We start from the raw sequence: 27,902 nt of genomic DNA, 5'->3' as shown, positions 1-27,902 counted from the left end.
GTTATTGATATTTCTCCCGGCAATCTTGATTCCAGCTTGTGCTTCATTCAGCCCAGCATTTCTTATGATGTACTCTGCATATAAATTAAATAAGCAGGGTGACAATAGACAGCCTTGACTACTCCCTTTCCTACTTGGAACCAGTCTATTGTTCCATGTCCAGTTCTAATTGTTGCTTCCTGATCTGCATACAGATTTCTCAAGAAACAAGTCAGGTGGTCTGGTATTCCCATCTCCTGGAGTGGACTGCCATGCCCTCCTCTGGGGGATTTTCCCGACCCAGACATCTCTTTTGTCTGCTGTATTGGCAGTTGAGTTCTTCACCACCAGCGCCAGCTGGGAAGCCTGTTTCTTCCCATGGTTTGTTCCTTTTGGGGTGGGGTGGTTCTTGGAGACATCTACTTCCCCATCAGTAGAAGAGTGACTTGGAGAATCTTGTCTGCTATCTTCCCTGCCTAAGCAGAACCCACTTTAATGATTTTCCACTCTAATCGTTAGTATAAATATGATTCTGCTTGGCTTTTTGTAATGCTATCTTTGAAGAAATTTGGTTTTCTCACAACTTGTTAATATTCTCAATAATCCTGTGAAATGAGGAAGTCAATTACCTTGGTAGATTGTGCAGCTGGGGTGGTGCTAGTATTAAAGAACACGCCTGCCAATGCAGGAGATTAAAGAAACAACGGGTTCTAATCCCTGGATCAGGAAGATCCCCTGGAGAAGGAAATGGCAACACACTCCAGTATTCTTGCCTGGAGAATCCCATGAGCAGAGGAGCCCAGAGGGCTACAGTCCATGGGGTCGCAAAGAGTCGGGCACGATTACAGCGGCTTAACACAGGGTGATGTAAGGTAAATTCATTAACTTGTAAAACCCCAGTTTTCTACTCCGGAAAATGGACAAGTTCCTATCTCCTTCCCAAAGCTTTGTGAATATTTACGAGGATGTAATTTGGGAAGTGCCCAGACCCTCGCGCAGTACTGGCACAGGGCTTTATAAGATCACCCGAAGAACAAGCGGTCCTTTCCCCTCCAGCTTCCCCTTCGGTCGCCGCGGGCAGCGGGGCGGGGAGGAGACAGAGGGTAGGGGCTGGAGGGCTGGCATCCGTCGGGCCCGCCCAGCGGAGGACCGCGCAGACCCGCCCGGGGCCTGGCCGTAGCAACTCCGGACGCGGCGGGGGCGGAGCAGGCGAGTGGAGCCTCCTCCCGGCGGCGGGGGCGGTCCCCACGGCAGCTGCTGGGCGGTCCCCACGGCAGCTGCTCCGCGTCTCCGGTTTCTCCGGGCGGTCCTCGTCGCCGCGGCGTCTAGGGTGAGTTCGTGGGGCCTTCGCTCCGCCGGTGCCCGGGACGCCGTGTGGGCACTGCTGGGCGGCCGGGCGGGTCGGTCCCCGGGTTGCGGCTGGGCGCGCGCGGGCCGGGCCTCGGAGGGCCGTCCTGCCTCCTCCCGGGCGGCGGGGCCGGGCAGGGGGCCTGCGGAGGCCGAGCCCGGCGGGAGGCACCAGCTCAAGTGAGGGCACCACTGCGGCGCTCCCTCTGCTGCCGGAGGGATGGCCAGGCGAGGTGCTGCCAGGTAGGAATCCAGGGGTCATCCCCCGAGGCCCCGCGCCACGGTTCCGGGGTCGCCACCAGCACCTCTCTCCGTGCGGGGAGCATCAGCGTGCAGTTGTCCCTGACTCCTTGGAGCTCTCTTTCCCCAGGGTTTCTGCTGGGAAACCCACCCGCTGATCCCAGCCTGTGGCCTGCAGGGAGGGGCCGGCGAGTGGTGAGGATCGGCAGGATGGTAAAGTGTATCAGCTCTCTACGCTTAGGCTGGCTCTGTGTCCATGCACTGTCTGTTGATCCAAAGCCCATGAGGATGGGGACTGAGGAAAGGCCTTTGGGTTGGTGGCCTCGGGAGAGCAGTTATCAATAGCGTGGGTGTGTGCCGGGTTGCATGGTGTTCAAGAGTGGGTGAAGGATGAAGACGTGGAGGCGGCCGGGGGCACAGCCGTTGGGTGATGAAAGGGAGCAGGAAGAACACAGTCCTTTGAAGGTTGGGAGTGTTGTTTGTTTAATTTCTAAATTTCTGTTAAAAAAGAAAAATAACATTGAGGATGCTAGAAAGTCAAGGAATCTAGGATAGAGATGACTAAGATTCAGGGTCCAGGCTGAGAAAGTGGGCTTAAAAAGAGGGGCAGAGGGCTGTCCTAGGCACCCGGGCTGAACAGGGGGGCTGGAGGGCTGGAATATCACTCTGGGGAAGGAGATAATGCTTAATAGGACCATAGTTTTCCTTTTGGAATTTTATCTTCTAGAGTCGGGTTGGACTTTAAACCCTATGAAAGTGCAAAATTTTCACGTGCCTGTTTGTGTTGTAGGGGAGAAAAACTTTTCTTCTTGCTCCCTTCTAGGTTCTTTGGCTAGACTGATAATTAAATTGGATTAACATATAACAAATTAATAGGAGAAAACCAAATTTAATTTCATGCCAGTGGGATCCTTTAAAAATATGAGGCTCAAAGAAGTAACCAAAGCAGGCAGGCTTTATATCCTTTAGACAAAGAAACACCGCATATTTGAGGAATTGATAAGACAAAGAAGTTTGGGTTTGGGGTAGTAAATTAATGAAAAAGTATTAAGGTTTGTTGTACTGAGCTCTCCACCTTGCATTCTTATCTCTGATAAGAATACCTGATCCTGGTGCCCTCCTGGTATAGAAAAGGCACCTTTCACATGGGATATATTTCTGCTTTTAGGGGAAGAAAAAAGGGTAAAGTGTCCTTACACTGGCTTTTAAGTAACTTTAATTCAAAATAATCAGTATGTCAAAGTGGCCTATTTTGGTGTGGCATATCTTGCTTCCCTTCAGTGTGCATTTTTAATCTGATTCAAAACATCTGTTAAAGAGCAGTACTGAACTGTTTGACTACACAATGTTGCAGGGGGCAATAAAACTAACTCTTAGTATATTTTAGGTGCCACTTGATAGAATAAGCTTTTGGTATCTAGTTTAAACTGAGCTGTTAATAATGTGTGTTTTTTCCAGAAATGCATGCAAGACCTGAGAACTGTTTCTTTGAAGATCTTTAATTCAAAGTGGAAACATTCAAAGCAAGTCAGTGGTGGTTTTCTTCTCTTTTTTTTTTTAAAAAAAGCCATCGATGAACAATGGTTTCTCAAACCCAAAATATTGATCACCTGATCCCACCTTGGGCCTTGGCAATAAAGATCTCTTGGGGCTGGAGCCTAGGAATAGGAATTTCAGAAAGAGACCACAGAGTTCTCTGGCATGGGAAGTTATTGACCCCTTCTGAAGTTTTTTAAGATTTGGGTTCATTGAGGCCTCTTTGGAACAGATTTCCTTACCAATTATGTTAATAAATTGCTGCTGCTGCTAAGTTGCTTCCGTTGTGTCCGACTCTGTGCGACCCCATAGATGGCAGCCCGCCAGGCTCCCCTGTTCCTGGGATTCTCCAGGCAAGAACACTAGAGTGGGTTGCCATTTCCTCCAATGCATGAAAGTGAAAAGTGAAGGTGAAGTCGCTCAGTCGTGTCCGACTCTTAGCGACCCCATGAACTGCAGCCTACCAGGCTCTTCCGTCCGTGGGATTTTCCAGGCAAGAGTACTGGAGTGGGGTGCCGTTGCCTTCTCCGAAATTGCTACTAAACTTAGGTAAATTATAATCCCTGTCTGTATGTTGTCTCTAAATTTTAATATATTTTAAAGGAAAATTATATAGTCATCAGAAAAAAAAACTTCGTTTCTGATTATAACCCTATTTTTTAAAAAGTAGATTGTGAAGAAATAATATTTCTCTATTATTAATAAATAATATTAATCTATTATTAAGAGACAGTCACCAGTGATTCTTTCTGGCGTTTTATATATAAAAGGCATGTATACCACACATACATAGCATAATGTGGACTGTATTCTACATACATTTTTATGTTCTTTTTTTTTTTTATTTCTCTTAGCTATCATGAGTATTTTCCTGTGTAGTTAAATTTTTAAGTGCCATTTTAAGGAAAGCATGTGTGCCATCATATGTAGGTATTGTAATTAATTCAATCAGCTTCCCTGGTGGCTCAGATGGTAAAGAATTAGCCTGCAGTGCTGGAGACCCAGGTTTTATCCCTGGGTTGATAAGATTCCCTGGAAAAGGAAATGGCAGGCCACTTTAGTATTCTTGCTTGGAAAATCCCATGGACGGAGGAGCCTGATAGTCCATGGGGTTGCAGAGTTGGACACAACTGAGCGACTTCACTGTCACTTTCTAGTATTCTTGCCTGGAGAATCCCGTGGACAGAGGAGCCTAATGGGCGACAGTCTGTGGGGTCGCAAAGAGTTGGACACTACCGAGCAATCTCTGTATGTCTGTTGTCCCTATTGTTAACATTTTGATTCTTTTGAATTTTTGGTGGTTTTATGTAATGTTGGTTTGAGTATCCTGGTTTACCTGTCTGATTATTTCTTAGAATAATTTTCTAAACAATAGAGTCGAAAGCTATTCAAATGCATTTTAAACATCTTTTCACATATCTTCTTACTGCTTTGCCTCACCAGAAGGAAAATGGAATGTTTCTGAAGATCTACTGCATTACAGGTCCAATCTCTTATTTCATCGGTTCTCAAACTTTAATGCGTATAAGAATCACCTGGGGAGCTTGTTAAAAATTCATTTTCCTGAGTCCCAGGCCCAGGTGTTCTAATCTATTAGCTCTGGAGCAGGGCCCAGGAATCTGCAATCTTAACATATTTCCCTCTGCATTTGATACAGGCACTCTTGAAATCACACTTTGAAAAATGTTTTTAAAATAAATGGCAAAACAGACTCAGCTTTAGGTCACTTGCCCAGCACCTTTCATGCATCTGGTAACCAGATTTGAATTAGCTTTCGTGGCTTCAAAACCCTTGTTTTTTCCATTACCTCAGACCTTCTTCAGCCTTTCATTGATGTGCTTCTAATAATGGCAGAAAGGGAACTTCAGCTGACCCCACTGTAGCATTCTTTGGGATAACTGAGACTGACACACAAATACACAGTGAGCCTCCATTAAAATCCCCCATTGGAAATTCTTTTCTTTCATGCTGCATAACATAGACTAAATGAAACCATTTCAGTCCTTTCCCAGTTGAATTTATTTCCTGTTTGCTGTTTCATGCCAACCCTTGTAGAATAGGTGATGCCTGACCATCAGGCCCCTCTTGCCCAGGAGGCAGGGACACGGCTCTGATGTGCTCCGTGGGATCAGGGAGGAAGTGGCAGGCTAAACAGCATCTCCTCCTAGAGTCAGAAAAGAGACTACTGCTTTTGAAAAGTCAGTGGTAGAGGAGCAAAAGGTGGTGGGCATGACTAAAAGAAAGTGTCCTTTATTAGAGATAGGGCCTCTATCCTTAGAAAAGCATTGGTGTTAGTAAACCAAAGGGAGCTAGGAGGGGGGTGAGCCTTTTTCAGTTTTAAAAATCTTCCCTAAATAGAATTTTATGCCCAGTTAACTTTCCCCCTTCTTTGTTAATCTTTATTTTTTCTCCTTTTATACTATGTCACATTTATTTTAGTAGTAGTTGGGGATAAATTGTGTGTCCTTATGTATTTCAACCAGTGTATCCTAGAAAGTCATTCATTATTTACCAAATTTAGCACCTATTATGTGTCAGGCCAGTATGAGGCACTAGGAATACAAAGAAATAGTGATTCTCCTTGAGAATTAAGTTAACCTTACTGCTGTATGTTGACTTGAATTATACACAGCCTTTGACTTTTTAGCTTTAGTTGTAATTAATTTCAGACTTAGAGAAAAGTTGCAAATACTATACAGAAAATTCACTCAACTTCCCCTATATTGGCCCTTTATATAACCATTGTTCAGTTATCAATACTGTTAACTATAGACTTTATTTGAATTTCATCAGTTTTCCTGCCAATGAATTTTTTTCTGTTTCCATATGCTGTCAAGGGTCCTGTCTTGCATTTAGTTATTTCCCCTTATCTCCTTCAGTCTAAGTAATTCCTCCGTTTTGCCTTATTCTTCATTATCTTGACCCTTTTGAAGAGTACCAGTTGTTTTGTAGAATGAAGGTATTTTGTAGAAAAGTGCTGATTAGTTATTTGGTAGAGTGCAATTCATCACTGATTCATGAGGTTGATAGGGCTTATCACTGATGATGTTAACTTTGATCACTAGTTAAGGTGATGTCTGCTAGGTTTCTTCACTGTAAAGTTACTTTTTCCCTTTGTTGTTTGTTTTTTAGTTACTCAGTCTTGTCTGACTCTTTGTGACCCCATGGACTGCAGCATGCCAGGCTTCCCTGTCCTTCACTATCCCCTGGAGCTTGCTTGAACTCATGCCCCTTGAGTCGGTGATACCACCCAACCATCTCATCTTCTGTCATCCCCTTCTCCTGCCCCCAGTCTTTCTCAGCATCAGGGTCTTTTCCAATGAGTTGGCTCTTCCCATCAGGTGGCCAAAGTATTGGAGCTTCAGCATCAGTCCTGCCAATGAATATTCAGGGTTGATTTCCTTTAGGATTGATTGGTTTGATCTCCTTGCAGCCCAAGGTACTTTTAAGAATCTTCTCTAGCATCACAGTTCGAAAGCATCAGTTCTTCGGTGTTCAGCCTTGTTTATGGTCCAACTCTCACATCCGTCAATGACTACTGGAAAAACCACAGCTTTGACTATATTATTTGAGCAGAGATACTTTGAGACTACATAAACTCTGTTTATCCTCAAATTTTTACCTACTAATTTTAGCACCAATTGGAGGATCTTGTCTGCCACAATTATTTACAGTGATGTTTGCCTAATGGTGATTCCCCCCCCCCCCATTTCCTGCTTCTTCATTAATTGTTTATTGTAAGAAAGAGCTGCCTTTTCCCATTTATTTATTTGACCATTTATATCAGTATGGACTAATGGATATTCATTTTATTCTGTGGGTTAAAATACAATGATATCGTTATTTTCTTGCTCAGATGCTTCCAGTTTTGGCCATTAGGACCTTAGTCTGAGTTTAAATGACCTGTACATGTAAATGGCTGTTATCATTTCTATCCTTCCCTTGCCAATAAAACAGCCAGTTACTTTACAAGCAAAATGGGTTTATTCAGGAGCAGTAAAGAATTGCAATTTGGAACATGCAGCTGTGTCAAACCACATGCAAGTCTGATAAAGCAAAGCAAAGGAAACTCTTTTATAGAGGAGAAGGGGAAATTGGGAGGGGCTGTTACTGGGGAAAAAAAATGAAGTCCATTGGACGAAACTGGGAGTTTGAAGTGTGGTGGCTTTTCATTGGCTCAGTTTTGATAGTTGTGACAGTCTCTCATGAGGTGTTGCCAGACTAGGAGAAAAGCTTCCTCCTCCTGCTAGTGGTAGGAAAGTAGGCAACACTTCCTGCCAGAGTTGCAAGAAGTCTGTATTGATGTGATCTGTATCTCCCCTTCTGGCCTCCCAATTCCACTTCAGTTAGGTTTCTCTTCATTAATTTTCACAGAACCATTGCTTGTTTAGGGTCTGGGCAATGATCACTGAAAACCCAGGTTCAGTTCAGTTCAGTTCAGTTGCTCAGTCGCGTCCGAATCTTTTCGACCCCATGAATCGCAGCACGCCAGGCCTCCCTGTCCATCACCAACTCCTGGAGTTCACTCAAACTCACGTCCATCGAATCAGTGATGCCATCCAGCCATCTCATCCATCTCATCCTCTGTCATCCCCTTCTCCTCCTGCCCCCAATCTCTCCCAGCATCAGAGACTTTTCCAATGAGTCAACTCTTCGCATGAGGTGGCCAAAGTACTGGAGTTTCAGCTTTAGCATCAGTCCTTCCAAAGAACACCCAGGGCTGATCTCCATTAGAATGGACTGGTTGGATCTCCTTGCAGTCCAAGGGACTCTCAAGAGTCTTCTCCAACACCATAGTTCCAAAGCATCAATTCTTCAGCACTCAGTTTTCTTCACAGTCCAACTCTCACATCCATACATGACCACTGGAAAAACCATAGCCTTGACTAGACGGACCTTTGTTGGCAAAGTAATGTCTCTGCTTTTCAATATGCTAAATATGGTAAAGGAGCTTTAATTCCGTGGAAAGTAGGACAATATGTATGCAAATAGTCTGCTCTGAGGAACTCCGCAGGAGTAAAAGGAGTAACAAAATATTGGCCTTTCCATTGGTGCTATCCCAGAGAAGCTTGGAGGGGTAGGACCATGTGCCTGGTGCCACATTTTGCGCACTCTAGACATCCTGTGTATGCAGGATTACCAGATGGATTTAGAGACACTGGAATGCTGATTTTAGTGTTCTTGGCTGCTGAATGAAAACCACGCCCCTCTCCCTGGGTGCCTAAGCGCTTAGTGAGTATTTATGGAGTGACACTTGGTGTCTTCCCCTGGTCTCCCATGGTGCTATAAAAATGTGTGCATGTAGAGATTCTCTAAGAATGATAATGATACTTAGCATTTATGCTGATTTGCCCTTTGTTATAGCTTGTCTTCTGTGCTAGATTTTTTTTTTTAATGGAAAATTCCAAGCCTTCAAAAAAGTAGGGTGAAAAAGAAAATGAAACTCTCAGGTACCTGTCACCTTACTCAATACTTTTCAATATTTTGCCAGTCTTATTTAATCTGTTTCCCCATTTTCAGGGTTGGGGTGGCATATTTGAAAATGAATTGCAGACATTAAAATCTAAGGAAGAGTTGGAAATAAACTCTGAGTACAAGGACTATATCTTAATTCCTTTGGTGCCTAGCACTGTGCCTGAAAATAGCAGGTGCTCAGAAAAGACTGGTTAAATTGAGAGGAGAAAGAGCAAAATTATGAGAACATTGTCATTTTGAGCTAACTCTAGGGCAGACCTAAGAAGGAAAAAGGTGGTGAGACTTGCCCAAAAATAACTTCTTTCACATTACCTGAATTTGTTCTCTATAACTATGATCCTCCTGTCACTTTAAGATAGCCTTAATTAAAAGAGAAAACTCATTTTAGGGAGAGTTCAGGGACTCTCCTTTATTTAAATATTTTTACAGGTAACTCTAATCTGATGACATTTCCCCAAACACCAACCAGGAATGACTTGCCCTAAAAAGAGCTTTCTTTAAAAAAATCATTAAAAAAAAAATTATAAAAGTAGAATATACTAGTTGAAAGAAAATAGGAAATAACAGAGAAATAGAAAATGAAATGATTCAATATGGATTTCAATATGTAATTCCAGAGATAACATTATCTTCGTTAGCATTCTGATAAAATTTGAGTGTGAATCACATTGGTAATCAGAGTCAATAACTATTTATTTGTCTGTGAGAATGTGCTAGGATGCATCATCTCATTCAGTTCTTACAGCAGTGTTGTAAGATAAGTTGATTTTTCATTATTGTTTTGCAGCTGAGGTAATGGAAATGCAGTAGGAGTATTTGCCTTCGATCACTTAGCTGATAAGCAGTCTGGGCAGATCTCTGCTCAAACACTGTTCCTCTATAAGCATAGCAGCTCTTAGAAAACCAATGTTCCCTAAGTTTTCCAAGACTGAGATTTTATCAAAAACGATTGCCAGTCCTAGCATTCAAGCCTCCTGCAGTTAAGTCTGTGACACAGTCTGGCTCCAGGAACCTGCAGACTTACTGTTACCTGGAGCGAAGGAAATAGACCTCCAGGAAATCATATCAAAGACAGTCCCAAAGACAGGGACAGGAGCAGAGAGGTAGAAAGCTGCATATTTCAAGGGTTTGTGCTGGGCACACCCAGGTACAAAAAGCAGGAAAGAGATAGCAACATCTACGTGGAGGATGTGACTGAAGTCCAGGCTTTGGAGCGGAACACTGGGCTCACACCCCAGCTCCGCTACTTACTATTAATAGTTGTGTGGTTTCTGGCAAGTTCCATAATCTCTAAACTTTTGTTTTCTTCTCTATAGAATGAGGAGACTAGTAATTCTAAACTCACAAAGCTGAGAAGTAAGTAAGTTGATAAAAGTGATTGAACTCCTAGTACACGGCACAGAATAAATGCACAAGTGAATCACTCCTCTTTTTAACGATTAATCTTCTAATGAGTTATTACTGCCTTCAGCATTTACTTGTGATGCCTTCACAAGACCCTAAGCACAGGCCATACTGTTTAATTGCTTCCTGGGTCAGATCTTCTCTTTTGTGGTTTGATCCAGGAACCTAACCTCCATTTATAACATTGTGTCTAGAGAAGAATGCTTCCGAGGTTTCCCTCAAACTCATCTAGGCTAAAATTTTGGGATACTACCCTTTAGTAAGTATGAGGCTGTCTTGAGAGTTGCTAGGGTTGATTTATTTTTCGCAGTAAATTACCACATCCCCACATCTCATTTAAAGAATCAAATTTGTTTTCATTACAAAAAGACAGAAGTGTGTTATACTTTTCCAAAAATGAAGGAAAAAAGGAAAAAAAAAACACCCTTGGCTAATCCCATATTTCTAATAGAATCATTGCTAGCTTTTGGTTCTATTTCTTCCTAGAGTTTTCTTATTTCTATCATTTTAGTGGTAATCATATGCACAGATAGACTTTGTTTTCTATTTTTCTTTTTATTAGGATTTAATCGTACATGTTTTTGTGTTATTTTGGCAGCGAATATAGTTTGGTCTCTATTCTCTCCATTTAATTGAGGGTATGTTTGCTAGTGGAGATTATCAGTATCCTGGCTTTAGCATTTTCCACACTCTTACGATGACACATTTAGAATTTGAGAAGAGACGTGGTTTTGGTGGTGCAGAGAAGATGTGGGGCCTTGCCACGTAGCTTTCATCACCTTAGTGTAGTTACCATGGTCCAGGGAGGGCCCTCAACTATGTGGCCTCAGAAACTGCATTTTTGTTAGTTGCTAAGAGCATAGCCATCTCTCATGCTATCCTAGTACATGCAACTGAAGTATGAAATGAGGATGGCAGTTTCATTCCTGACGGAAATGCAGCGCAGCACAGTGGGGATTCTGGCAGTCCAGTGGTCAGCCTGTAGGCTATCCCTAGTCTAGAGTCGTTACGTAAAATTAAAAAAAAAAAAAAAACAAAACACAGCAGTGACAGTCACCGCTTGGTGGGTGCTTCAGGCGGCACCAGCGATGCAGAGCCCGCCGGCCAGTGCAGGAGATGTGAGAGATGCGGGTATGAGCCCTGAGTCGGGAAGACCCCCTGGAGGAGGGCATGCCTACCCACTCCAGTGTTCTTGCCTGGAGAATCCAATGAACGGAGGAGCCTGGGGTCGCAAAGAGTTGGACGCGACTGAAGCGACCGCGCATGTCTGCATGCACTGTGTGAAAGGAGGTGGGCTAACACTCTTTGTATTAATGTGTTAGGTCATCCAGTCCCTCAATAACCTCTCTAGGAAGGTACAGTTTTTATCCCCATTTTACAGGTAAGGAGACCAAGGCCCAGTGAAGTGATGGGTGTGAGGTTTCATACTTTCTGTCTGAACCCAAACCCCAGATATGAAACACTGTGCTGTAGTCTGTTATTCTTGCAGATTCTTGCGTCCTGTGTTAGCATCCTTTTGTGTCCTCTGCCCTCTTCCCCACCTGTTGGGGTGTGCGCTGTGCCTTATTGTAGCTTTAACATTTATAACTGGAAAACCTTTGAACTTGGGGCTGTGCCAGCTCAGAACTGAGGAGGCAATGATCGGCTCTCCTTTACCTTCTCCACCTGTGTGACGTCTGGAGTGATTGACAGCTGGAACCTTCCATCTCCAAAATCTCTGTTTTTCTGATCTTTAAGCTCTCACTGGAGAACTCCCATTACTGTTATAGTCAAGATTGGTTGGGGACAGGTTTTCAGTGTGTGCTGGTGAGTATTATCCCAGGTTAGGATTTCCATCTGAAACAGCATGTCTTTGTGATTGCATTTCAGGGATTGTTGGAGCAGAACGCCCAAACAAAAGCAGGCATTGCACAGTTGTCATCGAGTTTGCAGACTGGAATAGCTGAACTTGAAGCTTCCTGCCTGCATTGGAGGCCAAGAGATACCTATTGCTCACATAATCAAAGACATGAACTTCAACGTGACTTTCCACCTTTCCTACAAATTCCGATTGCTGTTGCTTTTTACCTTATGCCTGACAGTGGTTGGGTGGGCCACCAGTAACTACTTTGTGGGTGCTATTCAAGAGGTTCCTAAAGCAAAGGATCTTGTTGCTAGTTTGAGCAAGGGTGTCGTTTTAGGGAAGAAAGGAACTGTGACGGATGAAGCATTTGTGGAAAAAGCAAGACTTGACAATTGCCCTTCTGTGTCTCCACACCTCAGTAAGTATTTGCTTTTCCTTTTTTACAAGTAGTACATACACTTTTTATTTAAATACAACAAATGTACAGAAAAGTACAAAAAGCAGAAGTGTACATTCAAGATTCACAAAATGAACATACCTGTGGAACCAGGGCAAAAGTTAAGATGGAGTCTTCCCAGAACCCCAGAAGCTCCCATACTTCTTTCAGTCACTACCCTTACTCCAAGTTTATAACACCAGCCTTTAGGTTTTTCCTGGTTTTGAAACTGTAGGTGATTGGAAACACAATTAGTTACTCCATAGTGTACATACACTATGTACTCTTTTACGTCTGGCTTCTGTGGCTCAGCGTTGTTTGCGAGCTGTATTCATATTGTGGACATATTACATTTATTATATGAACATCCCCAGTTTGATCATCCAGCCACAGAAGTCTCAGCAGGCATGTCAGTAGGCACGTGTGATGAGCTGGGGGTCAGTTGCCCTATGCTCCGTGTGTTTCTTATCCTCCCGGATCAGCAGGCTAACCTGGACATATTCTCCTGGCATCTACACAACACGGGTGGAGAAATGCCAGCACATCCAAGCTTCCACTCATGGCACATCTGTTAGCATCCCCTTGGCCCTAAGTATGGAGTCAAGGGACAAGATAGTACTTTTTCAGTGTTGTCTTAGTTTATTTCTTAAATATGTTGTATGTGTTGATTCTCCTCTAATGCCTTGCCTTTCACTTTAAATGAACAGTAAGTTGGTCTTAGGAAGCACATTAATTAGGAAAAACTCCACAGCAACATTCTGTCTAACCCACAAAGGTTTTATCAGACCTCTCTAGAACATTGAAGGCCTTGTAGTTCTCCAGATAATCGTCGGAGTGTCTTCCCAGAAGGCCTTTCCTCAACCCATGTGGGTCTGGCAGATTCGTGTTTGGTCATCAGATGTGTGGAAAGTTTTCTGGGACTGTCGCAGAGTTAATCTCAGGCTCCCTGCGTGCTTGCCGTTGTTTCTGTTCTTATGTGGTCAGTGTATTGCCTCATGTTTGACTTTCTTTCCCAGGAGCCTGTGCAGTCAGGATGAAGGCAGGCTGATCCTTTCTAGCTCTGTGACCTTCAGAGCTCCTCCCTGGTTTTCCAGAGGTGGCTCTCTGCATCCACCCACTTAGCACTCCGGGGGCCAGTCTTCGGACTCTTCAGACGCTTCTTGCACTTAGTTACGCGAAACCAGTAGAGCCTTTTCTTGAGTGGCTTGCAAACTCATACTGTGCTCCTACTGGCATGCTGCTTCCCTTTACTCAGTCATGGAAAAGCCAAAACATTTTCCCTGATTGTTTGAGGGAGATCATTCTGCTCACACGTTGAGATGGGAAAATGAGTTGTTGAAACACAGATCTGACTGCATCATGCCCCTTGTTCAAAATCCTCTCAACATACTTAAGCAACAAACACATTCATGGGAACAGATGGGCAGTGGCATAATCCTGTGTATGGACCCAGAGGGTGAGGCAGTAGCCGTGACTCAGGATAGACCGTGAGTGACCCAGGGAGGGACAGAACTTGAGAGCATATCACGGGGGCGCTAAGGGAGAGTGCTAGAGCCAGTGGAACCAGGTACTCAAGATTAGGCGCATTGAAAGCTGTGGCTATGAGAGAGAGCAGGGGGACTGGTTTTCTTCGAACCTGTTGCTTGGTGTTCTCTCAGGGGCCAGGAACTGAGACAGGGTCCAGTTAGCCCAGATGATGGGACTTATGAACAGGCCACGTAGGAAAACATCGCAGCGGCCATCCATCCCGTCATCTCCCAGCAGCTCTGGCAGCTTGCTTTTCCTTATAACTGCTTTTCTTACTGTTAGTTTCTAGGACGTTACTGCCTGCTGACCCTGTCTCATGTGCAAACCCTTCTGAAAAGGGTCTTGCAGGTCAGTTATTTTCTCTAGGTGGCTGGAAGCAGTCACCTGCTCTTGCTGCTATTGTCGTTTGGCCATGTCACAGACACTAGAGCCTGGTTTAAGCAGCCACGGCCCGCGTAGAGGATGGTCACACGGAGCGAGGCACAGTGAGACACACAGGAAAAGCAGGCGACTGCTCTGCTCAGAAGAGGATAGTGCGCTTGCAAGCATCTTGAGATTTTATAGCCTGACCAGGATACGAGGAGTGTTGAAATGTGTGGCTCTGTTCCCTAACCAGAGCTCTGCCTCCTCCCTTACCAGTTGGTATTTCCTGTTCTTTCAGAGCTGAGGGGAGGGTCAGTGGCTTCAGCTGTATCTTTAAAGCTTTGTGTGAGATTGGTTACCCTGAACGGTCTTGGGTTTCATCCAGGCAGGCTGTGTCCAGACTTGCTGAGCAAATGCCCCATTGGGGATATCTGCCTTGTGAAACAATGGGAGGGTTCTTAAGGTGTTGCCCATACCTGTGATTGTTGAGTTAGGGAGGGAGGCTAGTTTCTGTTTCCTTTCACTGTTTTACCTTCAGGGAGTTAGGATAGCTCTCAAGAGCTTAGGGAAGGACTTTAGGGAAAAGGGTCTTGTCCATGAGCTTGATTCCACGGAATGCTTTCAGGTTTTAAAAAATCATTTTTGGCTGTTCTGTGTCTTTGTTGCTGCATGCAGGCTTCCTCTAGTTGCAGCAAGCGGGGACCTACTCTCCAGTTGCAGTGTGAGGGCTTCTCATTGTGATGCTTCTCTGGTTGCAGAACATGGGCTGTGGGTGTACGGGCTTCCGTAGTTGTAGCCTCCGGGCTTAGTCGCCTCTGTGGAATCTTCCTAATCTAGTTATCAAACCCCTGCATTGGTGAGTGGACTCTTAACCACCAGACCACCAGGGGAGTCCTGGAATGCCCTTGAGTTTTAGGAGACTTCACCCTCCTTTGGAATTGTTTTTTAATGACAACCAAAAAGTTGGATTTATTTATTCATTCATGTATTCATTCATTCCATGGGTGAGGCTTCCTGTTATTTTTATTTTCCCCCTTTGGAATTTTGAGAAGGAAAAGAGATTAGAGCAAATTTGAAGTTATTTAGTCTGCCCCTGATCTCTGCTCTTCACCAGGGTCATCAGGACAGAGTATATTTCCTAGTGCGGATGAATCATAGAACCAGAACTGGTTACTCTGCCACAGGGGACTACTTTTGTATGTCATTTGCTTTTTTTTTGCAGCCAATAACCTGAGTCATAGATTCTGTGGTTCTGTGGTTATATTTCGTGACCAAAGGAGGCTTTACAATAGTGCTCATGGTGTGCCAGGCAGTGTTCAAAGTGTGTGGCATGTACTAGCTGCTGCAAGCCCGTCAACATGTGATAAGCTTGCCCTTGTTAGTTCCTGTGTCCTGTGTTTATTGTAGAAGGCCAGACCAAGCTCGTGTTCAAGCCAGATCTCACTCTGGAGGAGGTCCAGGCAAAGAACCCCAAGGTGCACAGAGGCCGGTATCGCCCTGAGGAGTGCAGGGCTTTGCAGCGGGTTGCCATCCTCATCCCTCACCGGCACAGGGAGAAGCACCTGCTGTACCTGCTGGAGCACCTTCACCCCTTCCTGCAGAGGCAGCAGCTGGACTACGGCATCTACGTCATCCACCAGGTGAGTCTGCGGGGGTGGACGAGGCCTCTGCCCTCCAGACTCCCCTCTCTTTGCGATTCTTTGTCTGTCTTGGGTAAAAGAGCGTCTAACCATCATCAAAGGTGAGGTCTCTGAACTCATTTGTCCTTGAAAGGAGTAAAGGAGTTTCTTGTCCCAGAGTTTGGAATAATGGGATAAGTGCTGGGCAATTTTACTGGCTCTTCAGTGAACCTGTGGAGGAAGCCTGTTTTCTTTTGTGAGCTCTTCCATGTTAGCCAATGACTGCCCTGAGATATTCCCCTGGTCTTGACCTTACATTGCCTTCTGCGTTTGCTCTTCATTACATGGTGAGAGGTTGGAACCGTGCTTTATTATTAAGCTTGGCTCTTTGATGGGGATCTAGACAGAGGAGTCGACTGCTGTGCGCTAATCACCATGGAATTCTATAACTCTCTCTACCTTTCTGCCTTTAACTTTGCCACTATCTATTACATAAAGCATTATGTTTCGTTTTCACTTTTTTGATTCAGTTTTGTGACTTCCAGAAGCATGATTTAGTAGGAACACAGTAAGTATAAGTGTAGACTGCTTTTGAAGAGTTTTGCTCTAAATGAAGCAGATGATTTATGATGCCTCTATTTGGTTTTAACATATATTGAAAGAAAAATAAGACATCAACTTAAATATCTTTTTTATGGCTATCTTTTCAAAATTTTCCTGGGCCATCCAAATAATTCCCCCTCAAATCCTTACAAATGCTATGAAGGCAGGTGCTCAGTTGTGTCTGACTCTTTGTGACCCCACGGACTGTAGCCCACCAGGCTCCTCTGTCCCTGGAATTTTCCAAGTAAGAATACTGGAGTGGGTTGCCATTTCTTCCTCCATTGAATACAAGGAAAATAATTAACTACATGCCTAATATCAGTTATAACTGGTAACATTTGTCTTAGGAAAACCTTTGATAGATCAGAAGATGTTATTCTACAGTATATACATTGTAATAAACAGGGGCTTTTAGAAATTGATGTGCATATATATATATATATATATATATATATATATATATATTACATTTATGCCCATTTTGTGAGGATTTGAAAAATTAACTGTTATACTGGTTTGTCATTATTTTTGTTTTTAACACTGTTAGTCATTCAGAGTTCTTACTCAAGACAGCAGTCCCCAGCATATAATATTTTTATGAGTCGAAAAATGTCTGCTTTATGTTATTCTTTTCAGGGAAGTACTGTGGTGAGTTTTGAGAATTTCCTGTACTTTTGTTATGATAAACCGTTTACTGAACTGGAATCTATTCTTAAGGAATTTGATTCAAATAGCCATGAAAAAATTACTAGTGTAAAATTTTTTTTAATACTATGGCTTTGATTATGTTACTGGTTGATTGATGTTCTTTTCTTACTTGGTAATGAATCCCCTCTGTCAGGCCACTGCAAGGATTAGCATCTGCCATTAACTGTTAAAACAGGATTCTTTCACAATGATTCCATGAGACTTTTAAGTAGCTTAGGAATATTAGCAGTAAACCTCTCTATTTATAGATCAAGAGTTCTTTTCCTTTATTTTTGTGGACCTCACGGTGCAGCATGTGGGATCTTAATTCCCTAACCAGGGATTGAACCCAACCCTCCTGCAGTGGAAGCTCAGAGTTTTAACCATCAGATCAGCAGAGAAGTCCCTAGGTTAAGATTTTTTTATCCTTTCTGGCCAGCTATATTTTGGGGGAGCTTAGTGTAGATCTGTTACATCAGGTATGATTGGGATTAGCTGAGAGTTGAACAGTGAAGCTGTGATACTACTTGTCATGACTAGTGTATAAGAAAGGCTTTTTAGTTTTACATGGAATAAATAAAGGTATGTTTAAAGGCTTTTTGAGTTTCTTTATTAGTAAAAACTTTAAAAAACTATGTTTTAAAAAAATTGTTATAAAACACACATAAAATATACCATCTTCACCATTTTTATTGTACAGTTCAGTAGTGTTAAGTATATTCATATTATTGTGCAACTGATCTCAACTAATCTTTTTTCCTGCAAAACTGAAAGTAAACCCATTAAACAACAGTCTTTCATTTTAAGGTGCTTTTAGTTATGGAACATAAGTATGTATGAAGCATAAAGAAAAACACAAAGGGTCTGTTATTGTTAATTCAATCTGCTGTTGTCAGATTTTCATGTCGTGTGTATATTCTTGTGTGTTAGAGAACAATACCCACTCCTGCAAGTGAAATGAAGAGGGACACAGTGTGAAATCTTGTCTTAGGAGCCTTTCAAGTTGTGATTTCCATATCTACAGGCTGGAAGTAAGAAGTTTAATCGCGCCAAACTCCTGAATGTGGGCTATCTAGAAGCTCTCAAGGATGAAATTTGGGACTGCTTCATATTCCACGATGTGGACCTGGTGCCTGAGAATGATTTGAACCTTTACAGGTGTGAGGATCAGCCCAGGCATCTGGTGGTTGGCAGGAACAGCACGGGGTACAGGTAAGGTGGCTCTGCTCACGGCTGGCTGGGGTCAGGATGCCTGGCCTGTTGTCATCAAGGCTGTGGAGACATAGTGTCTGGGAGTGTCTGCAGAAAATGAGAAATAGGAAGAATGGTCCATGACAGCTCCTTCAAAGTTTAAAACAGGAATTAGAGAAATTAGATTTTTTTTTTTTCTTATTAGGAAAAAGTCCTACAAACGCCTTGGCAGAAGATCACAAAGATAAAGGGGGAGAGAACAGGAGAGGGAAAATAATCTGAACATTGCACATGGTGGCCAGACTTGCCTGCAGGGCCCACCTGGTGAAACTTTGCTAAGCGCTCCCACACTGAGTAGGGCTACAGTAACTTATCCATCTGTCCCTGACTTTTGTCTCTAGGAGGCAAAGAGAGGGAGCCTCCACGTCAGCTTTTAGGCCTCTTTTGTGAGACTGTGATGTCTCTTTCCAGACTGTGGCATCTTATAGAGTCCAGGGGGAGCCTGGGAGGGGCGTGTCCATCGAGCGGTCTGTCCGGCAGCCGGGACACCCAGGACAAGTCCCTTTCTCTTAAAACCACTGTGGGAAGAGCTAGGCACCATCATTTCTGCTCCCATTCCTCACCCCACCCCTTCCCTCAGGAGAGGCATAGGTGCTTTTCAGTCCTAGTTTATTAATAAGTTTCTCTTGAAAACAACCGAGCGGAAATAGTGAGCAGGAAGCTTTTCCAAAAGTGAAGCTGCATGTTCACTCATATGTGGCACACTTACCTGTCAGCCTTCCCCAGGCCCTTCCTGTCAAATGTGCTCATATATGGGGTGCTTACTATGCTGGGGCCAGGAGACCAGTCGGAAGAAGGGAGAGTGCCTGCCCTCACAGTGCTTCCTGGTGTGTGTGGGGAGACGGGCGTCTAGAGTGGAGCTGTCAGCTTTGCACTTCTCTTGTGCAGATTCAACTAGGAGTGCTTGTTAATGATGGGGAGAGTGTGGGAGTGGTGAGGCAGAGGAAGAGAGAGCTGTAAATAGTAAGGGAAGTCCCACCAGGGTCTACTCCAGGAAGTGAGCACACTCTGCTGACACCTCCCTTGGTCTTTGTTTCCACGTTGTTCTTAGTATGTAGGTTTCTCACTTTGGACTGTTTTAAGAGTTTTCCAGGAGTAATACTGACTGCAGGGAATTTTTGCCTCAGGTAAGACTGTACAGACAGAGGATGAGATGGTTGGATGGCATCACTGACTCGATGGACATGAGCTTGAGTAAACTCTGGGAGTTGGTGATGGATAGGGAAGCCTGGCGTGCTGCAGTCCATGGAGTCTCAAAGTGTGGGACATGACTGGGTGACTGAACTGAACTGATAGACTGTAAATCCAGTCCCTGTGTAAAGGGTGGGATATAAACAAACACCTAGAATAAACTACAGTGGGTGAGAACACACTGTCGTTAAGAAACACCTAGTCCATGAGGTCGCTAAGGGTCGGACACAACTGAGCGACTTCACTTTCACTTTCCACTTCCATGCATTGGAGAAGGAAATGGCAACCCACTCCAGTGTTCTTGCCTGGAGAATCCCAGGGACGGGGGAGCCTAGTGGGCTGCTGTCTATGGGGTCGCACAGAGTCGGACACGACTGAAGCGACTTAGCAGCAGCAGCAGCAGCAGCAGGGAAGGGTTTAAAGCAGTTGTTCAGGAAACGTGGCACCTTTATGTTGTGGAATCAATGGGAGCTTCCCAGCAGAGCTCCAGGACATGGAAGCAAGAGAGAATGTGGCACAGGTTTGGAGGAAAGGCGGGTGGCTCATTAGTGCTGGAGAATGAATGTCTGGAATGGTGGAAGGAGGAGAGGCTAGAGATGAGAGTAGGCAGGGGCCAGGTTAGGCAGGCCTTATTCAGTCTGGTAAGGCATTTGGAGTTCCTGTAGAAGGTATCAGAGTGCTGCTGACACGTGGTTAGAACCGGAGAATGACAGGAGAGTTCAGCTGGCCTTTGGTGTGCAGGATGGAGCCACAGGATGATAGGAGAAAGCTCAGTTCAGCTGGCTTTTGGTGTGTGGGATGGAGCCAGGCAGGAGGGGAGAAGATGAGGGCAGACGCCCACTCTGGCCTCCAGGCTCCAGAGACAGTGGGGCAAGAGGACACGGGAAGGTCTGGAAGAGAATCCCAGGATTTTTTTTTTGGGAAACTTGATCATTTTCTGGAGGTTTTGGTGTCTGGTCTCTGAGCCACCTCTGCACTGAAGAAAGCAGTATATCATGTCCGGGTACCTTGGTATTTTCAGAAGCATGGCAATTATCTGCTCACTTACTGGTAGTAAGATGTCACTCTCTACAATACAGAATAAATACTGTACTTCAGACACTTGACATGGATGATAACTTCCCGTTGCCCAGTCTTTCTAAACACTGTGGTGAGAAATTATAGTCACACAGGATTGTTCTTTTGTTTGGAGTATGGATACGCTGGATTATTTCAAGGACAGCCCTTTTGTTAGGATTCTAGAGTTTATCTCTGCTTTAAGCTGGACCATAAGGAAATGAGCTCTTGGGCTTTCCTGCTTGGAACCGATCTGGAGTATAACTTTGATATGATGATCATGGGTTTTATCAGATGCCACACAGTCTAAAAACAGCCCCTTATGCATCTTGCTGTTTTAACTCGCTATGGTAATTGGCCAAATGTTTCTTTTATAACTAGATATCTGGCAGTCTTTGTCTTCCTTGAATAACTGACAGTTTTCCTAATGTAAATCATGTGGTTGAATGTGTTTCCTCTTTTGATCTGGAGGCAAGAAGCTGGGAGCCAAATCTATGACCTTGTAGAAGCTGAAAGAGTCTTCTTTGCAGATCAGAGTTCTAATGTGTTTCCTATGCTAATTTTCTGATTTAAGTTTTCCTCCGATCCTGGTTTGTCATTTATATTTTCCAGTTTTGCTGTATGTGTCATGTACACGGCCTCGTCTCCTGTGGTCCAGGGAGGCTTGCATAGGTAATACAGGAGTTGTCTGCATCCCTCTTACTTCTTGCCTTTCCTCCTTTGGGCAGAATCTCTCTAGTTGCTGACAGGTGCCTTCAGTTGCAGGCAGCTAAAGTGTCTGCCCCCTGCTGGTAACTGTGTGTCCCTGCACCACAGAGCTTAAATCAGCACAGTATTGTCACAACTGCCCGTTGAGTACAAAGAGAAGCGAGAAATGTTTTCACTTTAGACACATGCAGAGGGAAGAAGTTTAAGTAACCTGTTTCAACTATCTCAGTGTCTGTGAAGATAGAAATAAATCTTGTTTCTCCCTGTGATTGTGTCAGTGTAAAGATCTCTTCTAGGCCGTGGGATATTTTGTTGCCAAGAATTCCTTCCATACCTTCCTGCTTTCTCCAAGGACGCTACTGTTATTTTATGACTGCATCTTCCCCACCCTTGAGCCTTTAAAAATAAGTAAAGCAGTCTCTGGGCCAATCAAATATTTTATGCTTTTCTAGGTAAGAAGAAAAACCAGGAGCAATGAACAATAAACGTGTAGATATTTGGCACCTAAGAGGCAACTGAGAAAGTGATAATTCTTGAACCTCTGTTTCTGGCTGGTCTCCTCCTGCAGCTGAACAGGCCTCTCGGTTCTCCTCAGACAGCCTGTACTTTTCTCCCTCTCTGCTTTTCCTAATGGAGCTTGGGTCGCCAGGTGTCAGTCACTCAGTCGTGTCTGACTCTTTGTGATCCTGTGACCTATAGCCCACCAGGCTCTTCTGTCCATGGAATTCTTCAGGCAGGAATATGGGAGTGGGTAGCCATTCCCTTCTTCAGCGGATTTTCCCGACCCAGGGATTGAACCCGGTCTCCTGCATTGCAGGCAGATTCTTTACCATCTGAGCCACCAGGGAAGCCCCTGACTACCAGGAGTTCCCCCCATTTTTCTACCTCTCTGAATCCTTCCAGGCCCACTTGCCCTGATGTTGTCGTCTCCTTCCTCAGAACCCCGAGAACAGTCACCTCTCTTGCTGCACTGTCAACCATGCGTGAGGCTGGGCCCACTTATTCCAGTGTTGAGCCAGCTGCTTTGCACCCAGTGGGTAATAGTTACTTAACAGATGAATCCAGGTCATCAGTGCTGTTCCCTCCTGGTGACCCCTTGTTGGTGCTCTGCAGGTTATGCCTGAGCAGTGATTCTACTGAGGGTCCTGATGAAGCTGCTGGTCTTTTGTAGTTTAGGAATCTCTTCCCAGCCAAACAGTGTCCAGTCACAAGGCAACAAATCACTGTAGTCAATGTCTTGGTCAATAACACCTGTCTTCTGAGTACTTTGTTCTTTTTGTTTGTTTTAGGTTGGGGGTATACAAGTAAATCTGTTTCCATTGTGGGTTAAGCAGGGTGCACCCCATCTGTACTCAGAGCATAGAAACAAAGAGCTGAACTACAAATTAACTTTTGGGACTTCATCTGTTAGGTGGCAAGTGTCAACATCAGGGGTCCCTAACCACTGGGATCTAATCTCTAATGATCTGAGGTGGAGCTGATGTAATAATAATTAGTAATAAAGTGCGCAGTAAATGTAATGCACTTGAATCATCCCCATACCATCCTCCCCTCACCCCCTGCACTGTCCGTGGAAAAATTGTCTTCCATGAAACTGGTCCCTGGTGCCAAAAAGATTGGGGACTGCTGGTCTACGTGGTGACTGATCTTTCCTTTTGGTTTGCCTTCTTATCTGGAAAAGCAGAAATATTTCACTGGTTCTGGAATACTTTGACATTAATTAAAGTAAGAAATCCTCCATATATTCACATTCTCTTATTCGGTAACATCCAAGTGGTTAAGCTGCCTTCCTTTGCGTTTCTAAGTGGTTACCGTGTTCTAAGGATGTCTCTATTTCTCAAATTTGCGTTAGTCCTAAGTGAGTGGGACGTGCTCTCTGGCCAGTGCCTCTGTCCTTCCCTTTTCCTTGTTGGTTTCCCCATAGCTCCACCCTCTTCTTCTCTCTTCACTTACTGCATTGTCTTCAGGCAACTTTTGCTACTCTCGGGCCCTCAGGTACCACCTCTTGACAGCTTATTTCCGAAGCTACCTCTGTAACTACTCTTCTGTATTGAACCTGGACCCTGTATCCTTTTTCCCACTGGCAGAAGCCCCACAAGTACCTCAAATTCAGCATATCCAAACCATAATTTGTCTCCTTCTCAAAACCTAAATATTGGTGTGTATACCCTGTTTTTGTGACAGGCATTATCATCTACTTAGTTGCCCACGCTGGAGCCCTCGGGGTTATTAAGGTATGTCGGGTTCTCCGGGAGACAGGCTCTGAGATGGAGATTTGCTTAAAAGTGGAGTTTGCATACAAAGTGTGCTCAGGTCCTGTCTCTTGCCCTCCACCCCACTCCCTAAAAAAAGTAAAAGTGAAAAACCGTTTTGTTGTTGTTCACTCATGTTGTTGTTGTTGTTGTCGGTCATGTCTGACTCTTTGCAACCCCGTGGACTGTAGCACGCCAGGCTTCCCTGTCCTTTGCAAAATTTAATGCCTAACCTGGACCCAGCCTTAGATTTCTTCTTAACCCACAACTATTTGGCACACAGCTATTTACTGGATTTACACGTGAGATGAATTCTGTCATCCAGGTCTGATGTTATAATGTACATGTACAGGTACCTTGTGTAGACCTCTGCACACAACCATAAACAACCAAAGGTGGGTGGCACCTTGCTTAGCGAGCCTGTCTGGACAGAGGTTGGAGGGCCAGGAGTGTGGGGAGGTGGCTCTGGAGCAGGAGTGGACGGGTTAGAGAGCACAGTCTTCAGAGTGTTGCAGGAATACGCCCGCCCTGTGAAGTCTGGAGCAGCTGTCGAGAACAAAAGGCCTCTGTGTACCCTTCTTACCTTCTCTCTCCTCTCTTTCAGGTTACGTTACAGTGGATATTTTGGGGGTGTTACTGCCCTAAGTCGAGAGCAATTTTTCAAGGTGAATGGATTCTCTAACAACTACTGGGGATGGGGAGGCGAAGACGATGACCTCAGACTCAGGTGAACAACAGAGACAGGTCCCCTTCACGGGGTCTGCTAGCCGTAGTTGTGTGTGGTTCCTGTGGATGCCAGGCCAGAAGGTCATGAGGCTTGAACTTGTCCTAGAAGGGTGGCAGAGGGTGGGGAGGGGGGTGAACAAGGTGGCCCAAATTGCTCTTTGCAGTTCAGAACTGGGTGGTCCAGTTCTGGCTCATGGATGTCTGCAGTCCAGGAGTGTTGACGGAGGTGTCTCTGGACTTGGCAGCAGGTCCTAGCTACTGAGATAGGGTCTCACCAGTGAACGGGAAGCCCTAGACTAGAGTGTCTGTAAAGCTACAATCCGAGGAAAGTGGCCAGAGGTCTGTTCTAAGCCTCTGCCTTCTCTCAGACCCCAGGTGACACTGGCTGTTCCCAGGGTTGTGCACAGCAGGGAGTGCCAGTCACACACTCTGGAGCAAACCAGGATGCCCTCTCCTATGCTCTGTGGGAGCAGCTGCTGGCATAACCCGGAGCTGCTGGCATGACCTCAGATTCTCTTGAACTCTTTCCCACTCTGGAGGATTCACAAGGAATATACCTGGTCTCCTCTCTCAGCCCCTTTTCCTGAACTTGGGTTTCGTGGCCAGATAGTTATGGGCATCCCTAACTCCCAGAATTAAGTAATTTTTTTCAAGAGCCTGGGGCCAGTATATTCAGACTTGTATTAACAAGGTCTTTCTGTTAGGAGACCGCACCGCCACCCCACCCCCAACCCCCCACCCCCGCCCCCGCCCCCACCACCGCCCAATCCTCCTGTTGTTGCCTTTTAGAAAGAAAACCTCTCAGCTGGGGTTCTGAATTAATGGATGTGTGGCTTCCAGCAATTTTCTTTTGCCTTTCCATTGCTTCAGCATGAGGAAGCCATGGCTCCAGGTTGGTCTTGTTCCCAAGTCTAGGCTGAGAGTCTCTGCAGTGTTTTTGGCAGGACGGAATGGATCTCTCTGACCAAAGGCTGCCTAGGAATGTCTGTAGTGATGGGCGGCGTACTTCACGGCCCAGCCCATCAGCAGCCTGTGTGGCCGTGCCCTATGAAGTGGACAGAAGATGCCTGCTAGATTGCAGGGCAGGAATAGCAAGGGCTCAGTCACCGTATCCGTCACATTCCCCAGCTCCTCTTTACTTCCCAGATGGGATGGTTAGTAGAATTTTACGTTGGTGATGGATCTTCACTATTTTTCCTGTTGCTCTTTGGCTTCAGTGTAAAAGGGAGCCCCCAAGTTTGCTTTCAACATCGTAGCCTCCAGAGTGGTTCTTGACTAATGCTATGAATAAACCAACTGAACTGAGCATAAAGATTTTGTGGAAATTTCTTTACTACTTATTTGCTCACCTGTGCAACAGGCACCACCCTCTTTATGCTTGTAGAGTACATTACATTTTGCAAAGGATCTTCCCCATGGACTGTCTTATTTGAGCCTGTCAGATCAACTGTGTGTCCCATTGCTATTTTACAGTTGAGGAAACCCAGGCCTGGAATAATGAACTGACTTCCCCAAGGTTGTAAATAATAAAGTCTAGATTTGAATCTAGGTTTGTGACCTTTAGCAGTTGTACTTTCCCTAAAGAAGAAAACACTAAGTCAATTAGGGATCCTGAGAGACTTGGCCTTTTAAAGATGTATTTTCTCAGCTGTTTTTGGGAACCAACAAACTGTGTATTGATACATCTTTGCACCTCATTAGTAAATGTTAAGTGTGATTCTTATATGGATTTATTGCCTGAGGTTCAACATAAGAAAATTCTTTTTTTCAAATACCAAAAGAATCAAGATATATGTATCAGTTCAGTTCAGTCGCTCGGTCATGTGCGACTCTTTGTGACCCCATGAATAGCAGCACACTAGGCCTCCTTGTCCATCACCAACTCCTGGAGTTTACCCAAACTTGTGTCCATCAAGTCGGTGATGCCATCCAGCCATCTCATCCTCTGTCGTCCCCTTCTCCTCCTGCCCCCAATCCCTCCCAGCATCAGAGTCTTTTCCAGTGAGTCAACTCTTCGCATGAGGGGGCCAAAGTATTGGAGTTTCAGCTTCAGCATCAGTCCTTCCAATGAACACCCAGGACTGATCTTTAGGATGGACTGGTTGGATCTCCTTGCAGTCCAAGGGACTCTTAAGAGTCTTCTCCAACACCACAGTTCAAAAGCATCAATTCCTCAGCACTCGGCTTTCTTCACAGTCCAATTCTCACATCCATACATGACTACTGAAAAAACTATAGCCTTGACTAGATGGACCTTTGTTGGAAAAGTAATGTCTCTGCTTTTTAATATGCTATCTAGGTTGGTCATAACTTTCTATGGGCACATGTATATACCTTTTTGCAAGTGATTTTTTTCTTAAGTACCTAGTGGCAGATAAGTGGAATAGAATTTTTCTTTAAACACCTCTGTTTTTTTTTCAGGGTTGAACTTCATAGAATGAAAATAACCCGGCCACTGCCTGAAGTGGGTAAATATACTATGATCTTCCACAAGAGAGACCAAGGCAATGAGGTGAATATAGGACGGTAAGTCGCTAGGAGTTGGACACTACAGAGCGACTTCACTTTCACTTTTCCCTTTCATGCATTGGAGAAGGAAGTGGCAGCCCACTCCAATGTTCTTGCCTGGAGAATCCCAAGGATGGGGGAGCCTGGTGGGCTGCCGTCTATGGGGTCCCAGAGTCGGACACGACTGCAGTGACTTAGCAGTAGCAGCAGCTTTGCGACCCCATGGACTGCAGCCCACCAGGCTCCTGTGTCCTTGGGATTTTCCTGGCAAGAACACTGGACTGGGTTGCCATTTCCTACTCCAGGAGATCTTCTCGATCCAGGGATTGAACCCATGTCTCCTGCTTTGGGAGGTGGATTCTTTACCCCTGTGCCACCTAGGGAGCCACCATTATCATACCTAAAATAAAATTAGCAGTACTTCTTTACTGTTATCAGATGTCCAATTAATGTTCAGATTTCCCTGATTATCTCATAAATGCTTAAAAATTTTTTTAAACAGTTGGTTTATTCAGGTCAGAATTCTAGACAAGATCAGCACATTACATTTGAATGATCTCTGTGAAATTACTTTTAATTTGTAGGTTCCCCCTTCCTTTTTTTCCCCATTGTAAGTTATTTGAACAAGCCAGGTCATTTGTCTGATAGAATTTTCACATCGTGGAATAAAGGGAAAAAATTGCATTGGTTTATCATTTCAAAATGATGAGTATATGCTACCTACATCCTTCTGAATGTAGTTAATATTCTTTCTGATGCTCGGATTGTCTTTGGCAAACATTATCTTTTCCTAGCTGTTCCTGAATCCTTTGACATAGCTCTGGTTGTTTTGAGAGCTTCTTTCCCTTTGCTCTGGTGTGATGAACTGTTTTAGGTTCATCTTGTGTTTCTGCCCCAGAAATTAACTCTTTTGCCAAGGAATCCTGTCAGGTAAACCAATTCTTTTGGGGGCTATGACTGAGGATTCATAGATTCCCTGAAGCTTATCCAAGGGCCTGTCAGCGGAGGATGACGTGTATCATCGTACATTCTTCTGTCCTATAGACCAGGGGCATATCGCTTGCAGGATTGTTCTCATCATTGGTTCTCAGGGTCTTCCATGGGGTCTTCCACGGGAACACATGGCTGTTGTTGGTGTCTGTAACCTTCGA

At 44.6% G+C, this 27,902-nt stretch overlaps 1 protein-coding gene across 5 annotated transcripts in view; it reads left to right on the top strand.

Annotated features, from left to right (window-relative positions):
* The window catches only part of B4GALT4 (beta-1,4-galactosyltransferase 4), a 59,521-nt gene that overhangs the window by 30,547 nt on the left and 1,072 nt on the right, over positions 1 to 27,902 (top strand). Inside the window, exons 1-7 of one of the 5 annotated variants that reach the window (XM_069554383.1) lie at positions 1,182 to 1,309; positions 3,025 to 3,093; positions 11,851 to 12,242; positions 15,558 to 15,790; positions 18,084 to 18,271; positions 24,122 to 24,244; positions 26,665 to 26,769. In XM_069554383.1, coding sequence (XP_069410484.1) covers positions 11,990 to 12,242; positions 15,558 to 15,790; positions 18,084 to 18,271; positions 24,122 to 24,244; positions 26,665 to 26,769 — 902 coding nt within the window. In that variant the 5' untranslated portion in view covers positions 1,182 to 1,309; positions 3,025 to 3,093; positions 11,851 to 11,989. Of the gene's footprint in view, positions 1 to 1,155; positions 1,570 to 3,024; positions 3,094 to 11,850; positions 12,243 to 15,557; positions 15,791 to 18,083; positions 18,272 to 24,121; positions 24,245 to 26,664; positions 26,770 to 27,902 lie in introns of those variants that run through there. The other 4 variants (XM_069554403.1, XM_069554393.1, XM_069554411.1 and 1 more) reach the window with 4 other exon arrangements.

Source organism: Ovis canadensis, chromosome 1, assembly GCF_042477335.2.
Source record: "Ovis canadensis isolate MfBH-ARS-UI-01 breed Bighorn chromosome 1, ARS-UI_OviCan_v2, whole genome shotgun sequence".
Lineage (NCBI taxonomy): Eukaryota > Metazoa > Chordata > Mammalia > Artiodactyla > Bovidae > Ovis > Ovis canadensis.
The sequence above is the reverse complement of the archived record's forward strand: the minus strand, read 5'-3'. Positions and strand labels throughout refer to the sequence as shown.